Below are 24,635 nucleotides of genomic sequence, written 5' to 3' on the forward strand. Positions count from 1 at the left end.
TTCCGTCCCTCTCCTTGCCCCTACCTGGGCTCGAACCAGGAACACATCGTCAACAGCCACCCTCGAAGCATCGTTACCCATCGCTCCCGGCCCTTGCAGTGCAAGGGGAACAACTACTTCAAGGCCTCAGAGCGAGTGATGTCACCGATTGAAACGCTATTAGCGCGCACCCCGCTAACTAGCTAGCCATTTCACATCGGTTACACCTGCCTAATCTCGGGAGTTGATAGGCTTGAAGTCATAAACACCTCAATGCTTGAAGCACAGCGAAGAGCTGCTGGCAAACGCACAAAAGTGCTGTTTGAATGAATGCTTCCAAGCCTGCTGCTGCCTACCACCGCTCAGTCAGACTGCTCTATCAAATCATAGACTTAATTATAAACACACATATGGAGGACCGTAGGTCATTAATATGGTCAAATCCGGAAAGTAGCATTTCGAAAACAAAACGTTACGTATTTTATCTAATAGGTGGCATCCCTAAGTATAAATATTGCTGTTACATTGCACAACCTTCAATGTTATGTCATAATTATGTACAATTCTGGCAAATTAATTACGGTCTTAAATGGTCTTCACACAGTTCGCAACGAACCAGGTGGCCCTGACTTGCTTGCATGGAACGCAAGAGAAGTGACAATTTCCCTAGTTATAAGAAATTCATGTTAGCAGGCAATATTAACTAAATATGCAGGTTTAAAAACATATACATTTTTAGATTTTAAAGAAAGGAATTGATGTTTAACGGTTAGGTACACATTAGTGCAACGACAGTGCTTGTTTCGCGAATACGCTTGTTAAATCAACACCCGTTTATGAAATAGGCTGTGATTCGATGAGAAATTAACAGGCATTATATGCAACGTAGAAAAAGCTAGATAAACTAGTAATATCATCAACCGTGTGTAGTTAACTAGTGATTATGTTAAGATTGATTGTTTATAAGATATGTTTAATGCTAGCTAGCACCTTACCTTGGCTCCTTGCTGCACTCGCATTACAGTCTCCTCGTGGAGTGCAACGTAATCGGCCACAATCGGTGTCAAAAAATGCAGATTACCGATTGTTATGAAAACGGCCCCAAATAATCGGCCATTCCGATTAATCGGTCGACCTCTACCTCAAACACAACACACATTCTTAGCAATGAATAGAAGGGGGTGAAGGAAATGAGAGAAGAGAGAGAAGGGGAGGAGCGAACAGAAGAGAGGAACGAGGAGGATCCATACGTTCCAGCTGTGCTCCTCCATCCTCAGGCTTGCCTCCCAGAACGTTGGCTGCTATGTTGTTGACCATGTTGAGAATGGCATCTGTACGTAGAACACACACACACGGAATCATGAATAACCTTCTTCACTGGTAGTAAAGTAGTTGAAGGCCCCACAGGAATCTATAAAACCACAGTTCTTGGTATTCACCTACCACAGCATGCAATTCCCTAACCGACTCCACATACCCTTACCCAACCAACCCATCCCTGCCTGGCTGGCTAGAGGACCATGTCAGCCTCTGCTTGTTTTCAAACACTGGTGTGGGGGGGTTGTGTAGAAATGGGTCAGTCTATTTTCTAAATACTGAACCAGTTGTGTGTATGACTATTGGGGGGGGGGGTCTCTCTTAGCCAATCAGATTGCAGCCTCAGTGCCCTGCCAGGGAGACACAGGGGCTCCAGTGTGTGTAACGGAGTTATGTACAAATCAGTAGTCCTAACCCGTATCCCAGCCACAGCTCTGTTTGCCAATGTGCCGTCGTGTGGGAATACAGAAACTGAAGAAACATTCAGGACTTGATGTTTTCCAGGAAAGCAGCTTATTGTCTCTCCATTCTCCAAGAAATACAGAGTCTGTTTTAGACCCAGGTCTGGAGATCAATTCTCTGATGTGATTAGATACAGTAGAGAACTGATGCTGAGCCAGTTCGATATCAAGTTAGCCATGTTTACGCTGTCCTGTGCCGTGTGAAACTACGCTCAGAACAACGCGATGTGGTGTGTGTGTGTGTGTGTGTGTGTGTGTACATACTTGTGGCAGAGCCCAGCAGATTTTTAGAACCCTTGTCCTCAGAGTGGAGGTAGCCAGGTGGGTAGTCTGTAGATAAAAGAACCAGATTATTTCAAGGTGGAGAAAACATGATCTTTTATAATAACAACATGACCAAGTATCACACCAAGTACCTTCTTACCATAATCCTCATCAAGGTATTCCAGCCTCTCTGAGGGGTACTGGGAATCTGCGATCTCTTCGTATTCCTCCACCATACTGGTACCAAACACCCTATAAAACACACACATGGTTATATGACACACACACACACACACACACGGTTAAATGTATAATTTACAGCTGAAAATAATTAGATTAGACGAACATGGACATGTGAGTTGACATGTTGAGATGACATGCATCTCACCCAACTAACCTTATCGACTGAGATAATGTAAACCTTAACATTTAGTTATTTCGTTTATCTACAGAGAGTAGCAGCATTTATGTGGATGTGAACGTTGGCCAAGTTAAAAAAAATAAAAAAAATTAAACATGTTTTCTTTTAACAGCTCCTGTCCTGGTCTCCACTCCTTGAGGGCAGGACGCAGGGCGAACATAGGGGGAAGATAGTGAGTGGGAGGAGGAGGTAAATCTGTAGTAGTAGTGTTTTTTACAGCCCCCTGACAGTCAACCCCCTGTTAAACTCACCCAAATGTTTTGTTAATGATTACTCCTTACCTGTCCACTAACCTGGCCTCAGCCCCTGTAGGGAATGGCAGGGAGTGTGGGTGATAGGAGGGTAAGGAGGAACTTAGTACATCCAACTCAGCAGAGGACAAAGGGCTACTGTACAGAGTTGAAATGATTGTACTATACAAGGTTGTTGTACTGCAACTGCAGGGTCTTTAACATCCGGCCTTCTCCTCTGCCATTGTTTACAGTGACCTGCACACCTCATATTCTCTGTAAGAGGGAGGGAGGCTGTGGGTTGAGAGCTCAGGGTCTCTGTTGGGTTCTGGTAGAGAGAGAGGGGAGAGGGTGATCTGAGGAGGGTCTCTGTTGGGTTCTGGTAGAGAGAGAGGGGAGAGGGTGATCTGAGGAGGGTCTCTGTTGGGTTCTGGTAGAGAGAGAGGGGAGAGGGTGATCTGAGGAGAGTCTCTGTTGGGTTCTGGTAGAGAGAGAGGGGAGAGGGTGATCTGAGGAGGGTCTCTGTTGGGTTCTGGTAGAGAGAGGGGAGAGGGTGATCTGAGGAGGGTCTCTGTTGGGTTCTGGCTGAGCTCCAGCTCCCCTACACAGCTTTAAGGAAGGAATGTCTCCATATAGAGCAGAGTATGGAATACTTACTGTAATACAGCCATCTAACCTCCTACACTGGGCTCCTTAACTTACAGATAGACATGGACAAGAGCATGCTGCCAAGTCAGAGACAAAGCGACAGAGCGGGATCGAAAAAGAGGCAGAGAGCCAACATGGCAGAGAGACACATATTTCCTGGAAATCCTATAGAGCACAGAGACCATTACTAGAAAGCTGCTCAGCTCGCAGTATATCTACTCACCGTGTTCTCTGAAATAACTGATTGATTTCACTGCACACTAGGGGCCACTAGGAGCTAACACTATTGAAGGCAGCAAGACAAAGGAGATGATCGTGGACTACAGGAAAAGGAGGGCCGAACAGGCCCCCATTAACATCGACGGGGCTGTAGTGGAGCGTGTCGAGAGTTTCTTGGTGTCCACATCACCAACAAACTATCATGGTTCAAACACAGCAAGACAGTCGTGAAGAGGGCACGACAACACCTTTTGCCCCTCAGAAGATGGAAAATATTTGGCATGGGTCTCCAGATCCCCAATAGTTCTACAGCTGCACTATTGAGAGCATCCTGACAAGTTGCATCACCACAACTGCTCGGCATCTGACTAAGGTAATACAGAGGGTAGTGCGTACGGCCCAATACATCACTGGGGCCAAGCTTCCTGCCATCCAGGACCTATATACAAGGCATGTCAGAGGAAGGCCCCAAAAAAATTGTCAAAGACTCCAGCCACCCTAGTCAGACTGTTCTCTCTGCTACTGCACGGCAAGCGGTACCGGAGCGCCAAGTCTAGGTCCAAAAGGCTCCTTAACAGCTTCTAACCCCAAGCCATAAGACTGCTGAACAATTAATCAAAACGGCCACCCGGACTATTTACATTGACCCAGACTATTTACATTTTCCCCGCTGTGTTCATTATATAGCACAGGAGGCTGCTGAGGGGGAGGCTGCTGATGTATTTTACACCATTCCACCTTTTCTGCACCAGCCATTACCACGAGCCCGTCCTCCCCAATTAAGGAGCCACCAACCTCCTGTGTTACATAGCCTTTTTGCTAAACAACACACCCGGAGGAAAACATTACTGTTATTTCTCTTCTATTCAAGTCTGGCTGTTAAAAAATTTAATGACAGACTATCTCCTTGTCTCACCTCCCCCTCTCTCTCTCTCTCTCTCTCTCTATATACAGTTGCAGTCGGAGGTTTACATACACTTAGGTCGGAGTCATGAAAACTTGCTTGTTTTCAGCCACTCCACAAATTTCTTGTTAACAAACTATAGTTTTGGCAAGTCCGTTAGGACATCTACTTTGTGCATGACAAGTAATTTTTCCAACAACTGTTTACAGACAGATTATTTCACATATAATTCACTGTATCACAATTCCAGTGGGTCAGAAGATTACATACACTAAGTTGACTGTGCCTTTAAACAGCTTGGAAAATTCCAGAAAATGATGTCATGGCTTTAGAAGCTTCTGATAGGCTAATTGAGTCAATTGGAGGTCTACCTGTGGATGTATTTCAAGGCCTACCTTCAATCTCAGTGCCTCTTTGCTTGACATCATGGGAAAATCAAAAGTAATCAGCAAAGACCCCAGAAAAAAAACCTCCACAAGTCTGGTTCATTCTTGGGAGCAATTTCCAAACGCCTGAAGGTACCAAGTTCATCTGTACAAACAATAGTACGCAAGTATAAACACCATGGGACCACGCAGCCGTCATACCGCTCAGGAAGGAGACACGTTCTGTCTCCTAGAGATGAACGTACTTTTGTGCAAAAAGTGCAAATCAATCCCAGAACAATAGCAAAGGACCTTGTGAAGATGCTGGAGGAAACAGGTACAAACATATCTATATCCACAGTAAAATGAGTCCTATATCGACATAACCTGAAAGGCCGCTCAGTAAGGAAGAAGCCACTGCTCCAAAACCGCCATAAAAAAAGCCAGACTACTGTTTGCAACTGCACATGGGGACAAGATCGTACTTTTTGGAGGAATGTCCTCTGGTCTGATGAAACAAAAATAGAACTGTTTGGTCATAATGACCATCGTTATGTTTGGAGGAAAAAGGGGGAGGCTTGCAAGCCGAAGAACACCATCCCAACCGTGAAGCACAGGGGTGACAGCATTATCATGTTGTGGGGGTGCTATGCTAAAGAAGGGACTTCACAAAATAGATAACATCATGAGGATGGAAAAGTATGTGGATATATTGAAGCAACATCTCAAGACATCAGTCAGGAAGTTAAAGCTTGGTCACAAACGGGTCTTCCAAATGGACAATGACACGAAGCATACTTCCAAAGTTGTGGCAAAATGGCTTAAGCACAACAAAGTCAAGGTATTGGAGTGGCCATCCCAAATCCCTGACCTCAATCCTATAGAAAATTTGTGGGCAGAACTGAAACAGCGTGTGCGAGCAAGGATGCCTACAAATCTGACTCAGATACACCAGCTCTGTCAGGAGGAATGGGCCAAAATTCACCCAACTTATTGTGGGAAGCTTGTGGAAGGCTACCCACAACTTTTGAACCAAGTTAAACAATTTAAAGGCAATACTACCACCACACACTAATTGTGTGCATGTAAACTTCTGACCCACTGGGAATGTGATGAAAGAAATAAAATCTGAAATAAATAATTCTATAATATTATTCTGACATTTCACATTCTTAAAAAAAAAGTGGTGATCCTAACTGACCGTAGACAGGGTATCTTGACTCAGATTAAATGTCCGGAATTGTGAAAAACTGAGTTTAAATGTATTTGGCTAAGGTGTATGTGAACTTCCGACTAACTGTATCTCTTACCTGATGAGGCTGAGGGGGCAGAAGTGTTCTGATCCGAAGTGGGAGATGAGCTCCACCTGCAGTCGAGGGGTGACGAAAGGGTTAAACCACATCGAACACACTCACACCGGGGTAATTAAACCACCCAAACCATCCCCACTTACATTCTAGTCATCCAGTACATCTAAGCTAAATCATTCTAGTCATCCAGTACATCTAAGCTAAATCATTCTAGTCATCCAGTACATCTAAGCTAAATCATTCTAGTCATCCAGTACATCTAAGCTAAATCATTCTAGTCATCCAGTACATCTAAGCTAAATCATTCTAGTCATCCAGTACATCTAAGCTAAATAATTCTAGTCATCCAGTACATCTAAGCTAAATCATTCTAGTCATCCAGTATGTCTGAGCTATAGTAAACCAAAATATAGACGCAACATGCAACAATTTCAAAGAGTACAGTTCATATGAGGAAATCAGTCAATTTAAATAAATTCAATTGACTGAATTTATTTCAATTGGATTTGACATGACTGGGAATACTGATACGCATCTGTTGGTCAAAGATACCTTACAAAAACAACGGGCCTCAGGATCTCGTCAAGGTATTTTTATGCATTCAAATGACCATAGACAAAACGCAATTGTGTTCGTTGTCTGTAGCTTACAGTATGCCATAACACAGTGCCCCATGGTGGCGGTGGGGTTAACAATGTTGACGTCAGCAAACCGCTCACCCACATGACATACACGTGGTCTGCAGTTGTGTGACCGGTTGTACGTACTGCCAAATTCTCTAAAACTGCGTTGGAGGAGGCTTATGGTAGAGAAATTAACTTTCAATTATCCGGCAACAGCTCTGGTGGACATTCCTGCAGTCAGCATGCCGATTGCACACTCCCTCAACTTGAGACATCTGTGTTGTGTGACAAAAACTGCACATTTTAGAGTGCCCTTTTATTGTCACCGGCACAAGGTGTACCTGTGTAATGATCATGCTATTTAATCAGTTTCTTGACATGCCACACCTGTCAGGTGGATGGATTATCTTTGCAAAGGAGAAATGCTTACCAATAGGGATGTAAACAAATATGTGCAGAGAATTTGAGAGAAATAAGCTTTTCATGCGTCTGGAACATTTCTGGGACCTTTGATTTCAGCTCATGATACCAACACTTTACATGTTGCGTTTATATTTTTGTTTAGTGTAAATCTAGTCATCCAATACGTCTAAGCTAAATCATTCAAGTCATCCAACACGTCTAAGCTAAATCAAATCTAAAGGTGATGTGGAATTTGCCAAGCTCTATTGTTAGTTTTAAAATGTGTCTTGGTCATGCATTACACCATCTGTACACTGCCACCAAAGCTCCCCATTGTTATGGTACACTATAACGCATCATAGTGCATTACAACCTCTAAAAGAGAAGAATGCCAACCTTTATGTACTTGATGAACATCTGATGCAAGAGGAAGAGGAGAGAGAAAAAAAGTGAGAGAAAATCGGTAAAAAGGCTGATTCATGCCACTAGCAAGTCAAGCATCTGGCCATTTTTCTTCAGCATTTTATTTTTTGGACAACACAACACACAGTATTCACAGACTAAACGCTTGCTCTACAAGAGACTACAAGGCAAGGGCAAGGTAAGGTAAGGTATACAAAGCAATACAAGGTGCACATAGCATTACAAGGGAATAAGGTATTATAAGTATCCATAGCAGTAACTTTAGAGGAGTAGGGAAGAGGTAGACAGACAACCTAGACAGACATCAGGTTGATAACAGCTTCAGTTCCTATTGAAATTAAGACATCGATAACCCTAAGACCTTGTCACACAGTACTATGTGAAATCACAAAACAGTGGCATATTAAAAAAAAATAAAAAAAACATACAATTAACCAAACATTACAAAAAAATGCACCTGCACGAAAAATAGTTATTTTAAACTTCACAGAAAAACTATGAAAATGCAATAACACTTAATGCGTTAGATAAGAGAAGATCGTGAGGGGGGGGGGGGGGGGGTAGAGTTGAATGACTAGAATACAGTAAATACTTCCCCATACTATTTCTACTAAATTTATTACACATAGAAGTCGAAAAGGAAGCTGAAACACATCCTCAGAATATACATCACACACAGTCACACACGCACAGAAGCATGTTGATGACATGAGGAATCCCCCTGGGCATAGAACATAGAATACAAATGGTGTGTGTTGGTTGGTTCATCTATCCTTGTGGGGAACTAAAATCCTCCAAGTCCCCACAAGGATAGTAAAACAAGAAATTCCCACATCCCCATGAGGACAAAGACTGTTTAAGCTTAGGGCTTTGGTTTAAGGGTAGGGTTACAATTCGGGTTAGAATTACAGTTAGCGTAAGGGGTTAGTGGTTAGGTTTAGGGTTACATGTTAAGGTAAGGATTAGGTTTAGGGTTACATGTTAAGGTTAGGGTTATGGTAAGGATTACATTTAGGGGTTAGGGTTACATGTTAGGGTTATAGTAAGGATTAGGTTTAGGGGTTAGGGTTATAGTAAGGATTAGGTTTAGGGTCAAGGTAACGATTAGGTTTAGGGGTTAAGGTTAGGGTTATGGTAAGGATTAGGTTTAGGGATTACGGTTATGGTAAGGATTAGGTTTAGGGATATGTGTTAGGGTTATGGTAAAGATTAGGTTTAGGGATATGTGTTAGGGTTATGGTAAGGATTAGGTTTAGGGTTACATGTTAAGGTTAGGGTTATGGTAAGGATCAGGTTTAGGGATTACGGTTATGGTAAGGATTAGGTTTAGGGTTACATGTTAAGGTTAGGGTTATGGCAAGGATCAGGTTTAGGGATTACGGTTATGGTAAGGATTAGGTTTAGGGATATGTGTTAAGGTTAGGGTTATGGTAAGGATGAGGGTTGTGTGTTAAGGTTATGGTAAGGATTAGGGTTGTGTTAGGGTTATGGTAAGGATTAGGGTTATGCGTTAGGGTTATGGTAAGGATTAGGGTTATGTGTTAGGGTTATGGTAAGGATTAGGGTTATGTGTTAGGGTTATGGTAAGGATTACGGTTATGTGTTAGGGTTATGGTAAGGATTAGGGTTGTGTTAGGGTTATGGTAAGGATTAGGGTTGTGTTAGGGTTATGGTAAGGATTAGGGTTATGTGTTAGGGTTATGGTAAGGATTAGGGTTATGTGTTAGGGTTATGGTAAGGATTAGGGTTGTGTTAGGGTTATGTAAGGATTAGGGTTATGTGTTAGGGTTATGGTAAGGATTAGGGTTGTGTTAGGGTTATGGTAAGGATTAGGGTTATGTGTTAGGGTTATGGTAAGGATTAGGGTTGTGTTAGGGTTATGGTAAGGATTAGGGTTGTGTTAGGGTTATGTAAGGATTAGGGTTATGTGTTAGGGTTATGGTAAGGATTAGGGTTATGTGTTAGGGTTATGGTAAGGATTAGGGTTGTGTTAGGGTTATGTAAGGATTAGGGTTATGTGTTAGGGTTATGGTAAGGATTAGGGTTATGTGTTAGGGTTATGGTAAGGATTAGGATTAGGGATTACGGTTGTGTTAGGGTTATGGTAAGGATTAGGGTTATGTGTTAGGGTTATGGTAAGGATTAGGGAAAATAGGATTTTGAATGGAAATAAATGTTAGAAGAACATAAGGTGTGTGTGTGTATAAATGTCGGTGTGTACCTTGACATATTTGGCATAGAGCTGTTCGTCCAATGGGAAGCTCTGGACTGTGCGCTCATCACGGGCGTGGAACGTTCCCAACTTCACCCACTTGTTGGTGGGGTACCTGAGAGAGATAGGGAGGGATAGGGGCGGTCAAAGGGGGGCGTGTCCTGAGGAAAACCGGAAAGGGGCTACCTAGTCAGTTGCACAACTGAATGCATTCAACCGAAATGGGACTTTCACATTTTTCAGGGTGTGTGCATACCTGTCACTGATGGAGACCAGGAAGTCTTTCGGCGTGGAGGAGAAGAGTTCAAAGTTAGCGATGTCCAACTGTTTCACCTGGATGGGCTCACACAGCTCTATTACAAACCTAGAGAGAGGCAGAGAGAGAGAAGGTGGGGGAGAGAGAGTTAGAAGAGGCAAATTAATGTGAGAACTTTCAGCTCTGTCAAATATCCTCATCTCCCCTTGACATCTGCCTGGGCAGACGGTTGGCAGTTGGGGTCACACGTGCTGAGCTGACAAGGGGACTAGTGTATGTGTATGCTTCTGGGGAAAACAGCAGTGCACTGAGTCACGTTGTCACCCTGCAGCTTCAGAGAGCAGACAGGACCGGGGGGGGGGGAATCAAAAAGAAAGGAGAGGGCAGACAACTGTTCAGAAAATTAGAATGTAGGTGTGTGCGTGTCTCTCACCAAATCTTGTTGCTGCAGGGGTTCAGCATGTACAGGTCCATATTCTCCATGAGGATAGCTGAGGTACTCTGGAACCGGGGAACGAGAGAGAGCATGACATGGCAAATATGAGTCAATGGAATGACTGTTTCTGTCCTCCAAGCGCAAGACTTCAAAGTTGTGTGTGCGTGCGAGTGTGTTACCTTAGCCTCTGTATTAGCTGACAGCATCTTAGCGCCACACTCCACAGAAGCATAGTTGTTTTTGAAGTTCTTCTGCACCTTCTTCACAGGGGGGATGCCACTGGAGGAGGTATGGAGGGAGAGTGCTGGAAGTGAGAGAAAGGGGGGTTAGGAGGTGGATGTTTGCGTGCGCACGCTTAAGGGAACTCATTCATTTTATTTATTTAGCTAGGATGGTCCACTCAGTAGCAATTGCCACTGTTTTCCAGGGAGTCCCGGGAAAACTGGGTCATCTTAATGTAGAGAACACAATCATTCAGTCGTTTAATCAGTAGCCTAGTCTGATTCCTATAATCTATAGTCACTATATCAGCAGCCTAGTCTGATTCCTATAATCTATAGTCACTATATCAGCAGCCTAGTCTGATTCCTATAATCTATAGTCACTATATCAGCAACCTAGTCTGATTCCTATAATCTATAGTCACTATATCAGCAGCCTAGTCTGATTCCTATAATCTATAGTCACTATATCAGTAGCCTAGTCTGATTCCTATAATCTAGTCACTATATCAGTAGCCTAGTCTGATTCCTATAATCTAGTCACTATATCAGTAGCCTAGTCTGATTCCTATAATCTAGTCACTATATCAGTAGCCTAGTCTGATTCCTGTACTCTATAGTTGCTATTGGTTATCAGTGTGCAGGCCAGGCTGAGACGGTGTGTTGTACACCTACCGTACCTTAAAATGCATTTTTTTTCTCCAGAAAATAAAAAAACAAGGATGCAGGCATGTTACATGCACAGGTATGCACACACTCCACGACCCGCGCACACACAAGTTAGCATTAACGCGGGACAGAGCAGGTTGTGTACACAGGGGCCCTTTGGGACTGACATCTGGAACGGAGGCATTCATTAATATTTGACCAAATACACCCTTTTCAAATATCAATAATTTAAACATGACAGTTCAGTCAGTGTTTTCTTGTGTTTATGAGGAAAACTCCAGGTGAAACCACTAATTATACTATTCAGAACTCATCTTGGATCATGTGCCATCGTCACCCTCTCTGTCCAAAAATGTGAAGGTTGTTTGGATGGGTTGCTGGGCTAGGGAAATGTTCCCCCATCTGTCTGTCTGATGGTGAAGCTGAGGACAGGAGATCTACACAAGGTCCAGTTTCTAGCTCAGTGGCTAATAAAACAATGGGTTAACTCACTCTGCCATGCTGTCTATGACCTAACAGTGTGTGGGTGCCCATGCGTGTAATCTGGGAGCATGTGTGTGTGAGTGCACGTGGCGTGCTAAGGCGTGTGTTGAGTTTGAGAGTGTAAGTGTGAGAGTGTAACTCATGGATGTCTGTGTGTGTCTGTGTGTCCTTCTGCTCCTGTAGACTGGGCCATTAGTGATGGTGGAAAAAGAGTGCTTCCTAAGAGGACAGAGAGAGTGAGAGATTACGCAACACACACGCTGCAATACCCATAATTCCCTCAGTCAGAGAGAGAAGGGAGAGAGGGAAAAGATGCAGGAACGAAAGGCAAGGGAGAGAAACAGAGAGAGGGAAGGAGGAAGATGGAGGGAAGCGAGATAGGGAAGGGGAGGAGGGACTTGGAAAGGAGGACAGAGATTTCCATGCAAGGCCTCTGCACTCATTTGTCTGACAAATTACTGTATCGAAACAGCATCCCTTCTTCACAGTCACTGAGCTTCTCCTGATTACGATGTTAATGAGGGAAACATGTCCCTGTGTGTTTCTTACTCTTCTCCTTCTCCACTTCCATGACTTGTTTCTTCCACTCGTCGAATGTTGGGATGTCTTCCTTACTGGGCACTGAGGGGTCAGTCTCCTTACCACTGGCATCCACTGCCTCATCCACTGCCTTGTCAGGAATAGAGACACACATGTTACACAGACATGTTATACACAGACACACACACACACAGTGAGCTGTAATTGATATACATTATTCCTTTATAAAGACCCCAGAACAGTCAACAAAGCCAATCCAGTTGAGCTGTGCGTCTGCAGCCAATCCGGTTGGAAAACAGACCAGCTCTGCACCAATACTGGCTTGGACAAGGCTTCCCTCATTCTCTCTCTCTCCCTCCCTCCCCCCCCCCTCCCTACAGTAAGAGAAAGGCAGAGGGTTCATTAATTGAATTAAACATTAATGAAACAACTCAGAGGACTGGCAGCCAAGCCATGTGTAGCCCCAGTCCTCAATGTTCACACGCAAACCTCTACACTCCTCATTACACTTACAGTCAGTGGCAGAAATAACAGTTAATTCTCTATAACATTACCAGCGTGGGGACTAGGTTGTGGGACTCCCTCTCACCTGCTGGTCTTGTTCTGTGTCTTGGTGCCTGTAGGATGTGTTTCCCCCCTGGTCCAGCTCTGGTAGGCCCTGGTCTGGGTCTTCTGGGCTGAGAGACACCTGGACATCAGCATCAGAACCTGGAGCGTCCTGACTGTGACCCTGTTCTGACGGGCTCTCTACAGAGTCATCATCACCACTATGGAAAGAGGAGAGGGAGAGAGAAAGACGGAGAGGGAGGGGATGAAGGGAGAAAAACAACATTTAATGCACAGTCTGGATGCACGCAAACAAAATATTTTCTTTCAATAACATTCCTTCCATTCATGTTCCATGCCATCAACAGTGTGTTTGTCCGTAATGAACAACACAGCAGAAAAGAAGCAAAAAAAGAAAACAAAATAAAAGATGAAAAGGAGAACAAGGCCACCGGTCGTTGTTTGAGTTTAGCGGAGAGGAGTGTCTGGCATCCGATTGGTTACCTGCATGGTTGTTTACCTGTTTCTGCTTTCTGATTGGTTCAATTCAAACTCTGTACTCACCTCGTGGGCGGGCTGCCAAAAGGAGGGGTTTGGGTTGCCAGGTTGTGGGGAATCATCCCACACTGAGAGCCAGAGAAATCAGCGAAAACATTGCCCTCTAGAGAGGAATTAGATCCAGCACTGGCAACCTCTAAAGAGGGATCGGCTTCAGCACTGGCAACTTCTACAGGGGAATCCTCTACCGCGGGATGAGATCTGGCAACCTCTATTGAACTGAGGGAAAGAAAGGACATGCCATTTATGGAAGAGCCCCTAGGAGGGAGGAAGAGGGAGATAAAGGACAGATGGGGTGGGGAGGAGAGAAGGAGAAAGAGAGGGATGGGGGAGAGAGAGAAAAGGGGATGAGGTTGGAGGGGGGGGGGGGGGGGGGGGGGGGGGGGTGTCTTCGGAATGGTAAGCCTCCTCGAGTCCAGGCTGTGGTGAGTCAAATGTTCATTGTAAAAGGCAAGTGTCCACATCTCGGCAGCCATTTTGAGTAGGTCCTACAAAGAGCGCTAAACTAGCCAGTAAACCCCGTGGCAGAACCATCCAAGGATCCAATGACGCCTGATCTGATCAGGTCTGGCAATCCCCATCTGTCCAGAGGTCCAGTTTAGCAGACAACCAACATTTCCACTTATTCCCACCAAGTCCAGTCCAAGTTTTAGTCCAGGTTCAGATAGGTTTATTGACAAAGGAACCAGTGCAAAGTTAACTGCAGGTTTACAGCAGTAAACGGTGTATAGAAAGGGGCAGCGGGGGCCCCTTTGGTTGAGGCAGGGAAAAAAGTCAAGTCAATAAGAAAAATAGCAACATACGAAAAATGTGAAGTAAAAATGTAAAACAAAAAAACTATGAATGCAGCTGAAAGGGAAGACCAGTTAGATAACTGGATCTTTCACAGTGGTAGACTGAATGACGCCTCTTACGATAAATACTTTATTGAGCCCAAGGACAAAAATGGTCTTGGACACATAATTCTGCTGTATAAACAGACATAACGTCTCATACACATCATGCGTACAATACACAGTTCTCATCTTACCTGGATGGGGCTGGAGCAGGGATGTAAGAGATAGAGGTAGGTGTGTGTTGGGGGTCTTCTGTTGGGGGGGCTGGGCTGGGTTCTGCCGGTGCATCACTGGGGGTCTCGACTGAGCCTGTGTGGTCTGTGGAGGCCGGTCCCTGGGTTGGGTCGTCGCTGAGCGGTGGGATGGAGGGGGATGAGGGAGCCTGGTTCTGGAGGGGAGTGGGTTGTGTATCGGGCTCTGGGTCTGTGTGGATGTGTGTGTTGTGTGAGTGAGGCTCAGCAGCAGCAGCAGGGGGTTCAGGATCCAGGTGTGGTTCTGGGGCAGGCCAGACCACCACAGGCTCCTTCTGATTCACAGTCTGGAAAACACACACCTATTCAATTCTCATTGCACGTGTGTGTGTGTGTGTGTGTGTGTGGTGTTTGTGTCTCTGTTACCTGTTCAGTGTTGGGTGTGTGGGGCTCCTCTAGTGTAGCCCTCTTTGTCTCCAGTTCCACGTCGTAGGTGTGTGTGTGTGTCCTCGACGACGACTCCTCCTAGGGAACAGTCACACACACTGTTAGAACACATGTGCGCACGCACGCACGCACACACACACACACACACACATACACGGAAGAGGATGTTTGAGGTCCACAGAAAGTAGACTAGCCTGTTACACCTGTTAGGTTCTATATAAACAGTAAAACTCATGGACGACTATGAAGAGCTCAAACCAAGTTTATTCACCCACTGGGTCAAACAGCTGAAAATGACAAAGACCAGCACAAGTATTTATACCCTCCTTTAGGCAGTCTCCTCCTTGCACCACTAAACACTACATCTTTGTCGCTAGGCAGGAAGTTAAGTGATAAACTGTTCCTTCACCTTCCTCTGACCAGACCTTGGCGCACGCTAATCCACAGCTAACCAACCGTATCACTGGCCGCAACCAAGTGATTGCCTTCTCCCTTACTTAGTAACTTTCTAGGTCTATACTTCTTATCAAACCGCCATTCAGCCCACCATATACATTCCTCATGCATGTAACTATTAACGTCTGGCGTAGCAAGTACTTCAAACTACAACCCAACACTCCGTAAGACATGACAGAGAATGATAGAGTCTGAGGAACACCAGAAACACGGGAATCAGCATCTCGGGTTGAGAAACAGTAAGTTACTTTGTTATACTGAGGGACAGAACAAGAGACTGTTCTATAAATGGACTGACAGTGTGTCTGATTGCTATGGACACACAGACACACACACACACACACACACACACACAGACACACAGACACACACACAGTAGACCAGCTCACAGACATGGAGGACTACATTTGGGTTAACACAGCAGCCCTCCTCCCCCCTCTCCCTCAGATTGCCAGTTCTGAGCTGTGTGGATATGGGCTAAAAGACTAGTGATTAGTCTTAAAGTTGCTAATGCTGTGAAGAGAAACACTGCGTGAGGAATAGTGGAGCATAGTGGGGTCTGGGGGAAAAGTCTATTGCACAATAACAACTAATGGTAAGTCTTACAGCTATCTCACCTTGTGGTCAGTCCTGTGGTGCTGCTCATGATGATGCTCTGGGAGGCTGCTTTCACCACTAGACACACCTGGAGCTGACGAGCTGTGCTCTGAACAACACACATTATGACTGGGGTACCTGGAACACACACACACACAGAGAGACGCAGTCAGAAACACACATTACGACTGTGGTACCTGTGGCTCAACATATGAACATGATCTCACGTTTCACAAGTGTCCTGTGTTTACAAGCCAGGTTCATCATTGTTGTTACTACGCATCAGTGGACTTGACCTGTGGGCCCAGTGAGGGGTAAAGGCTGAGGTGATGTGGCGGGAGACGAGGAAGGGTCCCCGGCGGTTTGTGTGTGTAGGGACCAATGGATATGGGGCTGCCTGAATATGTTCACTTTTTAAAAATCAGTATTTAACATTTGAATGTTTGTTACATAAGGAATACTTTCTCCCGGCCTGTTTGAAGACCAGTATGGATCTAAACAACAACTGGAAGAAAAAACCTGCTCTGAAACCTGAGAGCTTCTGCTTGACCACTCAAACATCAATGTCAGGTCAGAGCTGGACACACACACACGTTAACACCCTGTCAACTGGCAAGTCTATAAGGTTTCACTCAAACCCACACAGCATATAATATCATTATGTAGAACATAGGTCTGTAATTTCACTATTTATCCTGACCTAGACTGATGAACGAATCATTGCTACACCCTCCTTTGATACAGAACACAATGCATCCAAGCCTCCAGTCCCGCTGGGGTTGCAATGAGGGCCTATTCATATAGCGGCAACATCTTGTACCTGCATACACCCAGCCCTCCCAGATCTATCATCCATCGGTAGAGAGATGCGATGTGGGTAATGTGAGAGGCAGCCTATACCGATCCAGACCAAAATATGAACCCTGCGGTGGACGTAGCCATGGCTTTGAACAATGTATACATCCAAATGTCACATACACGAGAGAGAAAGGTAGATGTGCGACCAGGGGGTGGGGGTATACTGTAAGTTGACAGGCCTATAAGTAGGCAAAACATCATGTATTTTCACGATTTCAGTGACATCATGAAAATCGATAAATGGTTTTGGTGTCTCAAAACGTACCAAATCAAAAGATGTGATCTATATCATGTGCGGTTCAGATCATAGGGTCGTACAGGAGGCATGTAAAGGTCTAAAAAGGGCCCATAACAGCCACTTTCATCAGGATTTTCTAGAAAATGGTGTGTGATACAAAATGTAAAAATAACTGAAAACATTCTTCCTCACAATTAAGTTGCGATGTGAGAATTGCTAGAACAACCTGAGATACCAAAACTATTTTCCACTCCCGCTGCCGTGGAACCGCCCAAGAGGATCTGAGAAGTATGAGTAATAAATGGCACAAATTCCACCTAGCCAATCGGGGGTTGATTTGGAATTGGGCTTCTCCCACTTTATTCAAACCCAACGACTAGTGAAATACCACACGAGGTAACATCACCATGAGGGGGCTAGTAGTGGGTAGAAGGTCACCTTACAAACCCATTGAACTGTAGGCTCTGCCATATACCCTGACGTAGCCTTTAGCCATACAGCGAATAGACTTCTACACCTAGCTACATAGGCCTATAGTTTAGGGTACACCTCGTGACTAAACAGACTTCTGCCACGGTAAAGATAGAGGTGAAGGCAGGAGTGTCTGTCACAACATGTCTGAGGAACTCCTGGACAGGAACCACAGAGATGATTGACAGTTCTGTTTACCACTGGGTTTCTGTGTAGTGGGTGTTGTACTAGCTCCTAGACTAGAGCCCGATCCTCCAAAACAGCAAACGACACTAGTGTGGGCAAGGCTCTTCTCTACACAATGTGTGAATGATAGTGTTGAAAACAGTTCAGTTTGACAGGGAGGCTGACTGACTACGGAGGAGGCCAGGTGTGCATAAAGACAGGGATTACCAGCTTCTAGTCTGGTTGTGGGGACACCGGTCTGTCCGCACTGCACCCCCCCCCCATTACTTCAAAACTCCTCGACGCACAGTAGAACTAGTAGTAAAGTAACTATATTTTGCATGCTACAGGAGTGAGAAACACTTCTGTGAATACAAAGTAGGAAGTTATGACCCAGTTAGAAACTGCCCTACCTGTCCCCTTCTGTAACACTACTTGTAAAGAGAGCCGAGTGTTGACACATGAAAAAAGAGCCGAGTGTCGGTGCACATTCCTACTCTTAGAGAAAGAAAAGGAAGTAACCTTTGCTTGAAGGAGCAGCTTTGGGGAGGAATGTATGTGACCTAGTTCTGTTAGTTATATAATGAGTGGAGGGGGGGGGGAACAGGCAGGGAAAGAGTTGCCCCTAGATGCTGATCTAGGGTTTCACATTTTCCCCCACTAATGGTTACGTTTAGGATTGGGGAGGGAAACATCCTGTATCTAGGGGAAACTACACCCCTGAGCAGGGAAAGTGACAGACCAGAGATGGGAGAGGAATGAGAGAAGAGCCCAGAGAGGGGCAGCGAGAGGAGAAAAGAGATGTCTGTTCCTGTAGTCCGTCAATGTCAGTAAAGAGGGAAGAGCCTCAAGCATTACACTGACTCAGCGCTTCTTCTAGCCTACTTCCGCCATCTCTTTTCTTCCCCCTCTCCATTCGTTTTCTACTCTTCACAACAGGCAGATGTAAACCTTACCACATCTCATACAGACAGAGCTTATTGTGGAGAGAACACACACAGCGGGGTCTGGAACTACTGCAGAACTGATCTGAGACTACAGGGCAGGTAATATGGTGACCAGCTCCCACTAGGAACCGGTGCAGTTCTTCCAGTTCAGTGCAGATGAAGGAGAGGAGCCGGAACAGGAAGCTACTTTAGACTATTGAGACGCTATAAAAGTTGATTTGGGATTGGACCCTGAAACTCCGGGCCCCTAGTGTCACATTGGGACAAAAGACAGACACATCGTTCAGAGGGTTTGGCATCATGGTTGAGCAGACTCACTGCCTGTGACTCACTGCAGATAATCTGATCCGCTCGCCTCGATGCACGGAGCATGTCTGGCTAACAAATATTCTCCCGTTCGCTCTCCCTCTCTTTCCGTCTGCCTAATACACACACAAAACACCAGTTAAGGCTATGGTTATGGCCAGCCAAATCCCCTGACATTTCCTGTTAGGTTTAGAGCCACACAAAAGGGCCAAAGGGAGAGACAGTAGTTCAGGACCTAGCCAACAGACTGCACTGAAAACACAGCGACACCAAAGCCTGTGTTCACCATAACAATAGAGATAGGATGTGGAGGGAGGCTGAATGGAGGGCTACATCGTCCTGCTTTAAGATAACAATCCCTGGCTTATTTGACCTCTCCTTACCCAGACTTTCCCACCCAACACCAGCACCACATTTTGTCTGGACTCAATGTTTCCTTTATGAATACTGACGAGACCTTTATTCCCAGTTCTGAATTGAATGATAAACCTGCCAGCGTGTCTGATGAAGGTATACGACCACTGCACTGACTTTCCTCCCTCCTTTGGCCTGTCTACACACACAGAAACAAACCTCACATAAGCACAGGTGTCCAAACCCAAAGACAGATCTTTGTTAGCCAGTAACTAACTCCGGTGCTACTGACAGTGATGCAAGGCAGTCCCAGTAGCCTGCTGTAGCTCGGTACAGGTCCTGCGTTGCCTAACTAGCTGCGCACTAAACACGGTCATCTGATAGCTCTTAATTAAGAGTGTTAAAATGACCCACAGCTAACTATAGCATGTCAGGACCACACCTTTCTACTCACAGCTAACCTCATTACTACTGATACAACCACCCCTATTCTCATTTGATAGTGTCAGCAGAGAACGAGAGTGAGCGAGTGAGCGAGCGAGTGAGTGAGAGAGTGAGTGAGAACAGGGACTCACCAGTTAGCAGGTAGATGGAGAAGGTGGAGAGAAGCCAATATAACAGGGAAGGAGAGGAGGGAGAATAGATCATCCACTAGCTGCCAGTGAGGCAGTTGGCAGAAAACAGTGTTGCTGGATGAAGTACATCATGGAGACTGACGGACTGAGGTCGCTGGGTGGATGGTAACACTTTTTGGCTTGTAAAGGGTTGGGTTATGATGCTGCTGTAGGAGTTTTAAATGGCTAATTGGTTTTAGTTAACAGAAGAACCAGAACAGCAGCAGCAGAACCATTCAGCCTCCAGAGCACTTGACGTCCAGGGCTCTAAAGCACAACCATTCTGATGGCATATGCTCTCAAATGGTTTTTCTTTATGTTGCGGATTGGGATGGTCGCATTTATCATTGTTAAACCATGTCGCGGGCTGTTCTAAAACTATTCACGGGCCATAAACCACTAGTTTAACACCTTGTTCAGTCATGTGCATTACCTCATTAGATAGCTAGCCAACAAAGTGGTACATTTAACAGTAGGCTATATCCAAACATTCTCGGGGCACAGAATGAGAGGAAAAGGGACAGCTTCTTCAGGACATCAATGATCATAGCAATGAATGAATGGCAGATCTCCTGCATGTCATCATCTCAAACGTGACGTTCTTAAAAAGAGACCGTGTACGATGTTCAATGTAACGCATCTCAATCAGGCCTCCAGTCTTGGGTCTGGAGCATGAAGTCCCAAGCTCTGCTGGTCGGCTACTACGTAGAAACCTAGCCGTGTCAAAAACTCTTACAGCCAATTTCACCATGGTCCGTTGCTAGTTACAGCCACTAACACCATCATCCTTAGCAATATTTTGGCGCGCTTCAAATTCTTCCGGCTTCCTGCACCATCGGGAGTTTTCCATAGGAATATGTGGACGACGTCAGCACTATCACTACCTACTGGTTTTAATGTCTATGACATCAATAAGGAAATAGTGCTTTTACATCATGTAGAAACTTACATTTTCCACAAATGACTGTCATTATATTCCAATGACAGTTATTTGTATCAACATTTTAGCTTTTTATAATAAATAAACATATTTAAAGGGTTACACACTTGTTTCTAGGGCACATGTGCTTCAGAAGTATCTATAATTAATTTAGGCTACATCTCATACACTAAAAATAAAAACTCTGGTGCTCATAAATGTAACGTTGTGCTAACTTTTTAAAGTTGGGCGCACCGTCGCTACAAATAATTTGTGTACATTTTAGACATATAGTTCTGCCATTGTTAGCTAACATTTATCTGAATACCATATTAGAGAAAGACAGTTACTAAAATTGGAAGTCATACAAGAACAGCATTCATACTGAATAGCACAGTTATTAGCCCGAGGTCTGAAGGCTGATGCCATTTGAAATGGTTCTGTTAATAGAACAATGTGCGTGTGGCCCTGAGGTTGGAGAGGAGTCTTGTGATGCCGGCAGTTGGATCTCAGATTAGAGATGGTGGACTCTCTGGGTTCAGTGGGTGGTACGAGGTAGGCAGGAGGAAATGGTGCTGAGAGGAGCATCAAAGTAGAGACAGTAGAGAACACCACTACAATGCATGTTGGTGGAATACCTATTAACAAACCATCAGATGACAAAGGATCTTCCCTCCATCACTGCCAAGTCTCCAATGCCTAGAGACACCAAATGCATGGACACTTGGACAGAGACTAGACTGAGACGTTCAAAAGGTCATGAGTCCAGCTGTTTCTTCCTGAGCTCAGGTACGTATTAAAGATCAAACCCAAACTCTAATAATCCATATAGCACATCTACTGAGCCAGCAACAGTGGAAGAACAACAGGAGAGAGAATTAGTGGTAGATACAGAAAGGATAAAGTTTTAGTAATCGAGAGGTAGAGTAAAGAGAGAGAGGTAGAGAGAGAGAGGTAGAGAGAGACCGGTGAGCAGGCCACAGTGAGTGCAGGCCAGGCAGTATGCCAGCAGGGCTGTTAAAAGTAGGGCAGAGCCACAGCCAAGCAGACAAAATGATTCCGGCTGAGCACAAGGGGGGCAGAGCTCTTAACAGACCAAGCACTGTGTGTGTGTGTGTGTGTGTGTGTGTGTGTGTGTGTGTGTGTGTGTGTGTGTATTGTTGGGTGCATATACTGTATGGTTCTGTATGTGTGTTTTTACCAGAGTGATTTGATATAAATAACACAGGATAGCAGTTGCAAAGCCCGCTGATCCCACATAATCTCCTTCACTGGAGCATCACTTGGAGGGCAGCTGGAGCTAGAGGAGGAGGGCATCACCAGAATATGGGACATCATGGATTTTCACTGTTCTGGCTGTAGATACAGACACTGCTAGCTTCTGCAACAGCTAGCGGGTCTGAAACATCAGCTACAAGCTGTAGTGGCAGAAATGAGTACTGCACATTGCAAGTGCCAAGCTCTACCAACTGAGCCACAGGGGATCACTACTGTAGCTACTGTGTTCTGTATTGCAAGAGCACACACTGTAGCTGATCCACCAATCTACTTGATCACCGTGTTCTATAAGTGATTCAACTCTGCTACTGTGGTACAAATCCAGCCAACCATCCAACGACTAGTTCAACAAGAGCTGCTCTGGTGTGTGTGGTGCGTTAGTGAGCAGTTCCAGGTCGTGACTCATGATGTCACACAGAGGGGGTTAGGTTTAAGCCCTTGCAGTAGAGCAGTATGCTACCACAGTGCATTAGGCAGATACGCTTCAGTCAGTCAGAGAGCAGAACACCGAGCACACCCCTCAATGTCCTGGCCCACAGCGGGCTGTAATGCAGTAAACGCTTCAGCATCAGGACCAGGGAAAGGAGGTGTGTGTAGGCTGAGTGAGTGAGAGAGAGATCCCACACCAAACCATCTTTGTTATTGACTTGCAAAACCACACTGCAACAGAGTGAAGCTCAAACAATACTTAGACTCACAATAAACTTACATTGCAGGCAGACCATATAGCACATATCCACAATTAACCTACTGCATGCATTACTAAAAATACGTTGTCCCACACACACACACCTAATGTCACCAACTAACAGTTATTTTGTTATTAGCCATAACTATCTCCAGAAAGTTGTATATGTTGAGTGACAGTGCGAGATATCACAGGGCCAGTCTCTCCCAGAACAGCTCTTTAATGTTTAGGATTCGGTAGAATAGGCTGTTCCTAGATCTGTGGCTAAAGGCATCTTCTACCTGGTACAGTCAGAAACAACAATAAACTTGACTGTATAGCCTTCTGTATTACTCAGAGCTCCTCCGTCAGGAACTGCCCCATGCCAACACTACAGTACCATGCTAACAGCACCTAGGCTACTAAACCCATTGGAGTGACAGACATAATGACGCCGGAGGGGACGGACGCCATTTTACAGGCTCCTGGCCAATTGTGCTATTTTGTGTGTTTTTTGCGCTGATTCTAACTTTGTTAATACATCATGTTTTGGCAATTGTTTCATATACAGAAAAGAGCTTCTGGACATCAAACCAGAAATGACTAATCCCAGACCAGGACATAATGCTAATCGCAGACCAGGCCCAAATCCCCGTCACTCGGGGGAGGAGGCGCTATAGGGGTTGGCGTGCGGGATATCAAACAAGACTGCGACGGCGAGTGGATAAGTTTCCATTACCCTCCGTTCTATTGGCGAATGTGGAATCACTGGTAAATAAACTGGATGAGCTCCGTTCGAGACTATCCTATCAACGTGATCTGAAGAACTGAAATATGTTTCACTGAGTCGTGGCTAAACAAACCCATGAAAAATATAAATCTAGCTGTTTTTTCTATACATCGGCAGGACAAAACAGCTCCATCCGGTAACTGAGGGGGGGGGGCGTCTCTTTTGGTCAACAGTTGATGCTTGATCTCTAATATTAAGGAAGTCTTGAGGTTCTGCTCATCTGACTTAGAATGCCTCATGATAATCTGTAGACCACGCTATTTATCAAGAGAGTTTTCATCTATATTTCTCATAGCTGTCTATTTACCACCACAAACTGATGCTGGCACTAAGACCACACTCAACGAGCTAAATAGGGCTATAAGCAAACAAGAAAATACTCAACCAGGTGCAGCGCTCCAAGTGACCAGTGATTTTAATGCAAGGAAACTGAAATCCGTTTTAGCTAATTTCTACCAGCATGTCTCTTGCGCAACTAGAGGCGGAAAAAAGCTAGTCCACCAAACAGAGACGCACACAAAGCTCTCCCACGCCCTCCATCTGACCCTAATTCTAACCTTCTGCACCTATTTATAAGAAAAAACTCAAAACAGGAAGTACCAGTGATGCGCTCAATACAGAAGTGGTCCAATTAAGAGCACGCTCGCTAAGCTACAGGATTGTTTCTCTAGCACAGATTGGAACATGTTACGGAATTCATCTGCCGGCATTGAGGAGTTTACCACATCAGTAAATGGCTTCATTAATAAGTGCATTGACAAAGTAGTCCCACAGTGACCGTACATACATATCCTAACCAGAAGCCATGGATTACAAGCAAAATCCGTACTGAGCTAAAAGCTAGAGTTGCCGCTTTCAAAGAGCAGAACACAAATCCGGACACTTAAATGAAATCCCGCTACCATCAAACAGGCAAAGTGTCAACACAGGACGAAGATCAAATCCTACTACACCGGCTCCGATGCTTGTTGGATGTGGCAGGGCTTGCAAACTATCACCGACTACAAAAGGGAG

General features: G+C 44.9%; 1 protein-coding gene across 5 annotated transcripts in view; it reads right to left on the reverse strand.

Annotated features, from left to right (window-relative positions):
- The window catches only part of LOC139406666 (SUN domain-containing ossification factor-like), a 73,135-nt gene that overhangs the window by 17,280 nt on the left and 31,220 nt on the right, over nt 1-24,635 (reverse strand). For 2 of the 5 annotated variants that reach the window (XM_071149528.1, XM_071149527.1), the window contains exons 2-14: nt 16,035-16,152; nt 14,941-15,039; nt 14,518-14,861; nt 12,973-13,150; nt 12,393-12,513; nt 10,650-10,774; nt 10,468-10,535; nt 10,035-10,142; nt 9,788-9,893; nt 6,119-6,174; nt 2,182-2,273; nt 2,022-2,087; nt 1,230-1,310 (exon numbers count right to left, since the gene is read on the reverse strand). In XM_071149528.1, the coding sequence (XP_071005629.1) occupies nt 1,230-1,310; nt 2,022-2,087; nt 2,182-2,273; nt 6,119-6,174; nt 9,788-9,893; nt 10,035-10,142; nt 10,468-10,535; nt 10,650-10,774; nt 12,393-12,513; nt 12,973-13,150; nt 14,518-14,861; nt 14,941-15,039; nt 16,035-16,152 (1,562 nt within the window). Of the gene's footprint in view, nt 1-1,229; nt 1,311-2,021; nt 2,088-2,181; nt 2,274-6,118; nt 6,175-7,539; nt 7,561-9,787; nt 9,894-10,034; nt 10,143-10,467; nt 10,536-10,649; nt 10,775-12,392; nt 12,514-12,972; nt 13,151-13,493; nt 13,707-14,517; nt 14,862-14,940; nt 15,040-16,034; nt 16,153-24,635 lie in introns of all 5 variants that reach the window. The other 3 variants (XM_071149524.1, XM_071149526.1, XM_071149525.1) reach the window with 3 other exon arrangements.

The sequence above is a fragment of the Oncorhynchus clarkii genome, chromosome 4 (assembly GCF_045791955.1).
Source record: "Oncorhynchus clarkii lewisi isolate Uvic-CL-2024 chromosome 4, UVic_Ocla_1.0, whole genome shotgun sequence".
Taxonomy (NCBI): Eukaryota; Metazoa; Chordata; class Actinopteri; order Salmoniformes; family Salmonidae; genus Oncorhynchus; species Oncorhynchus clarkii.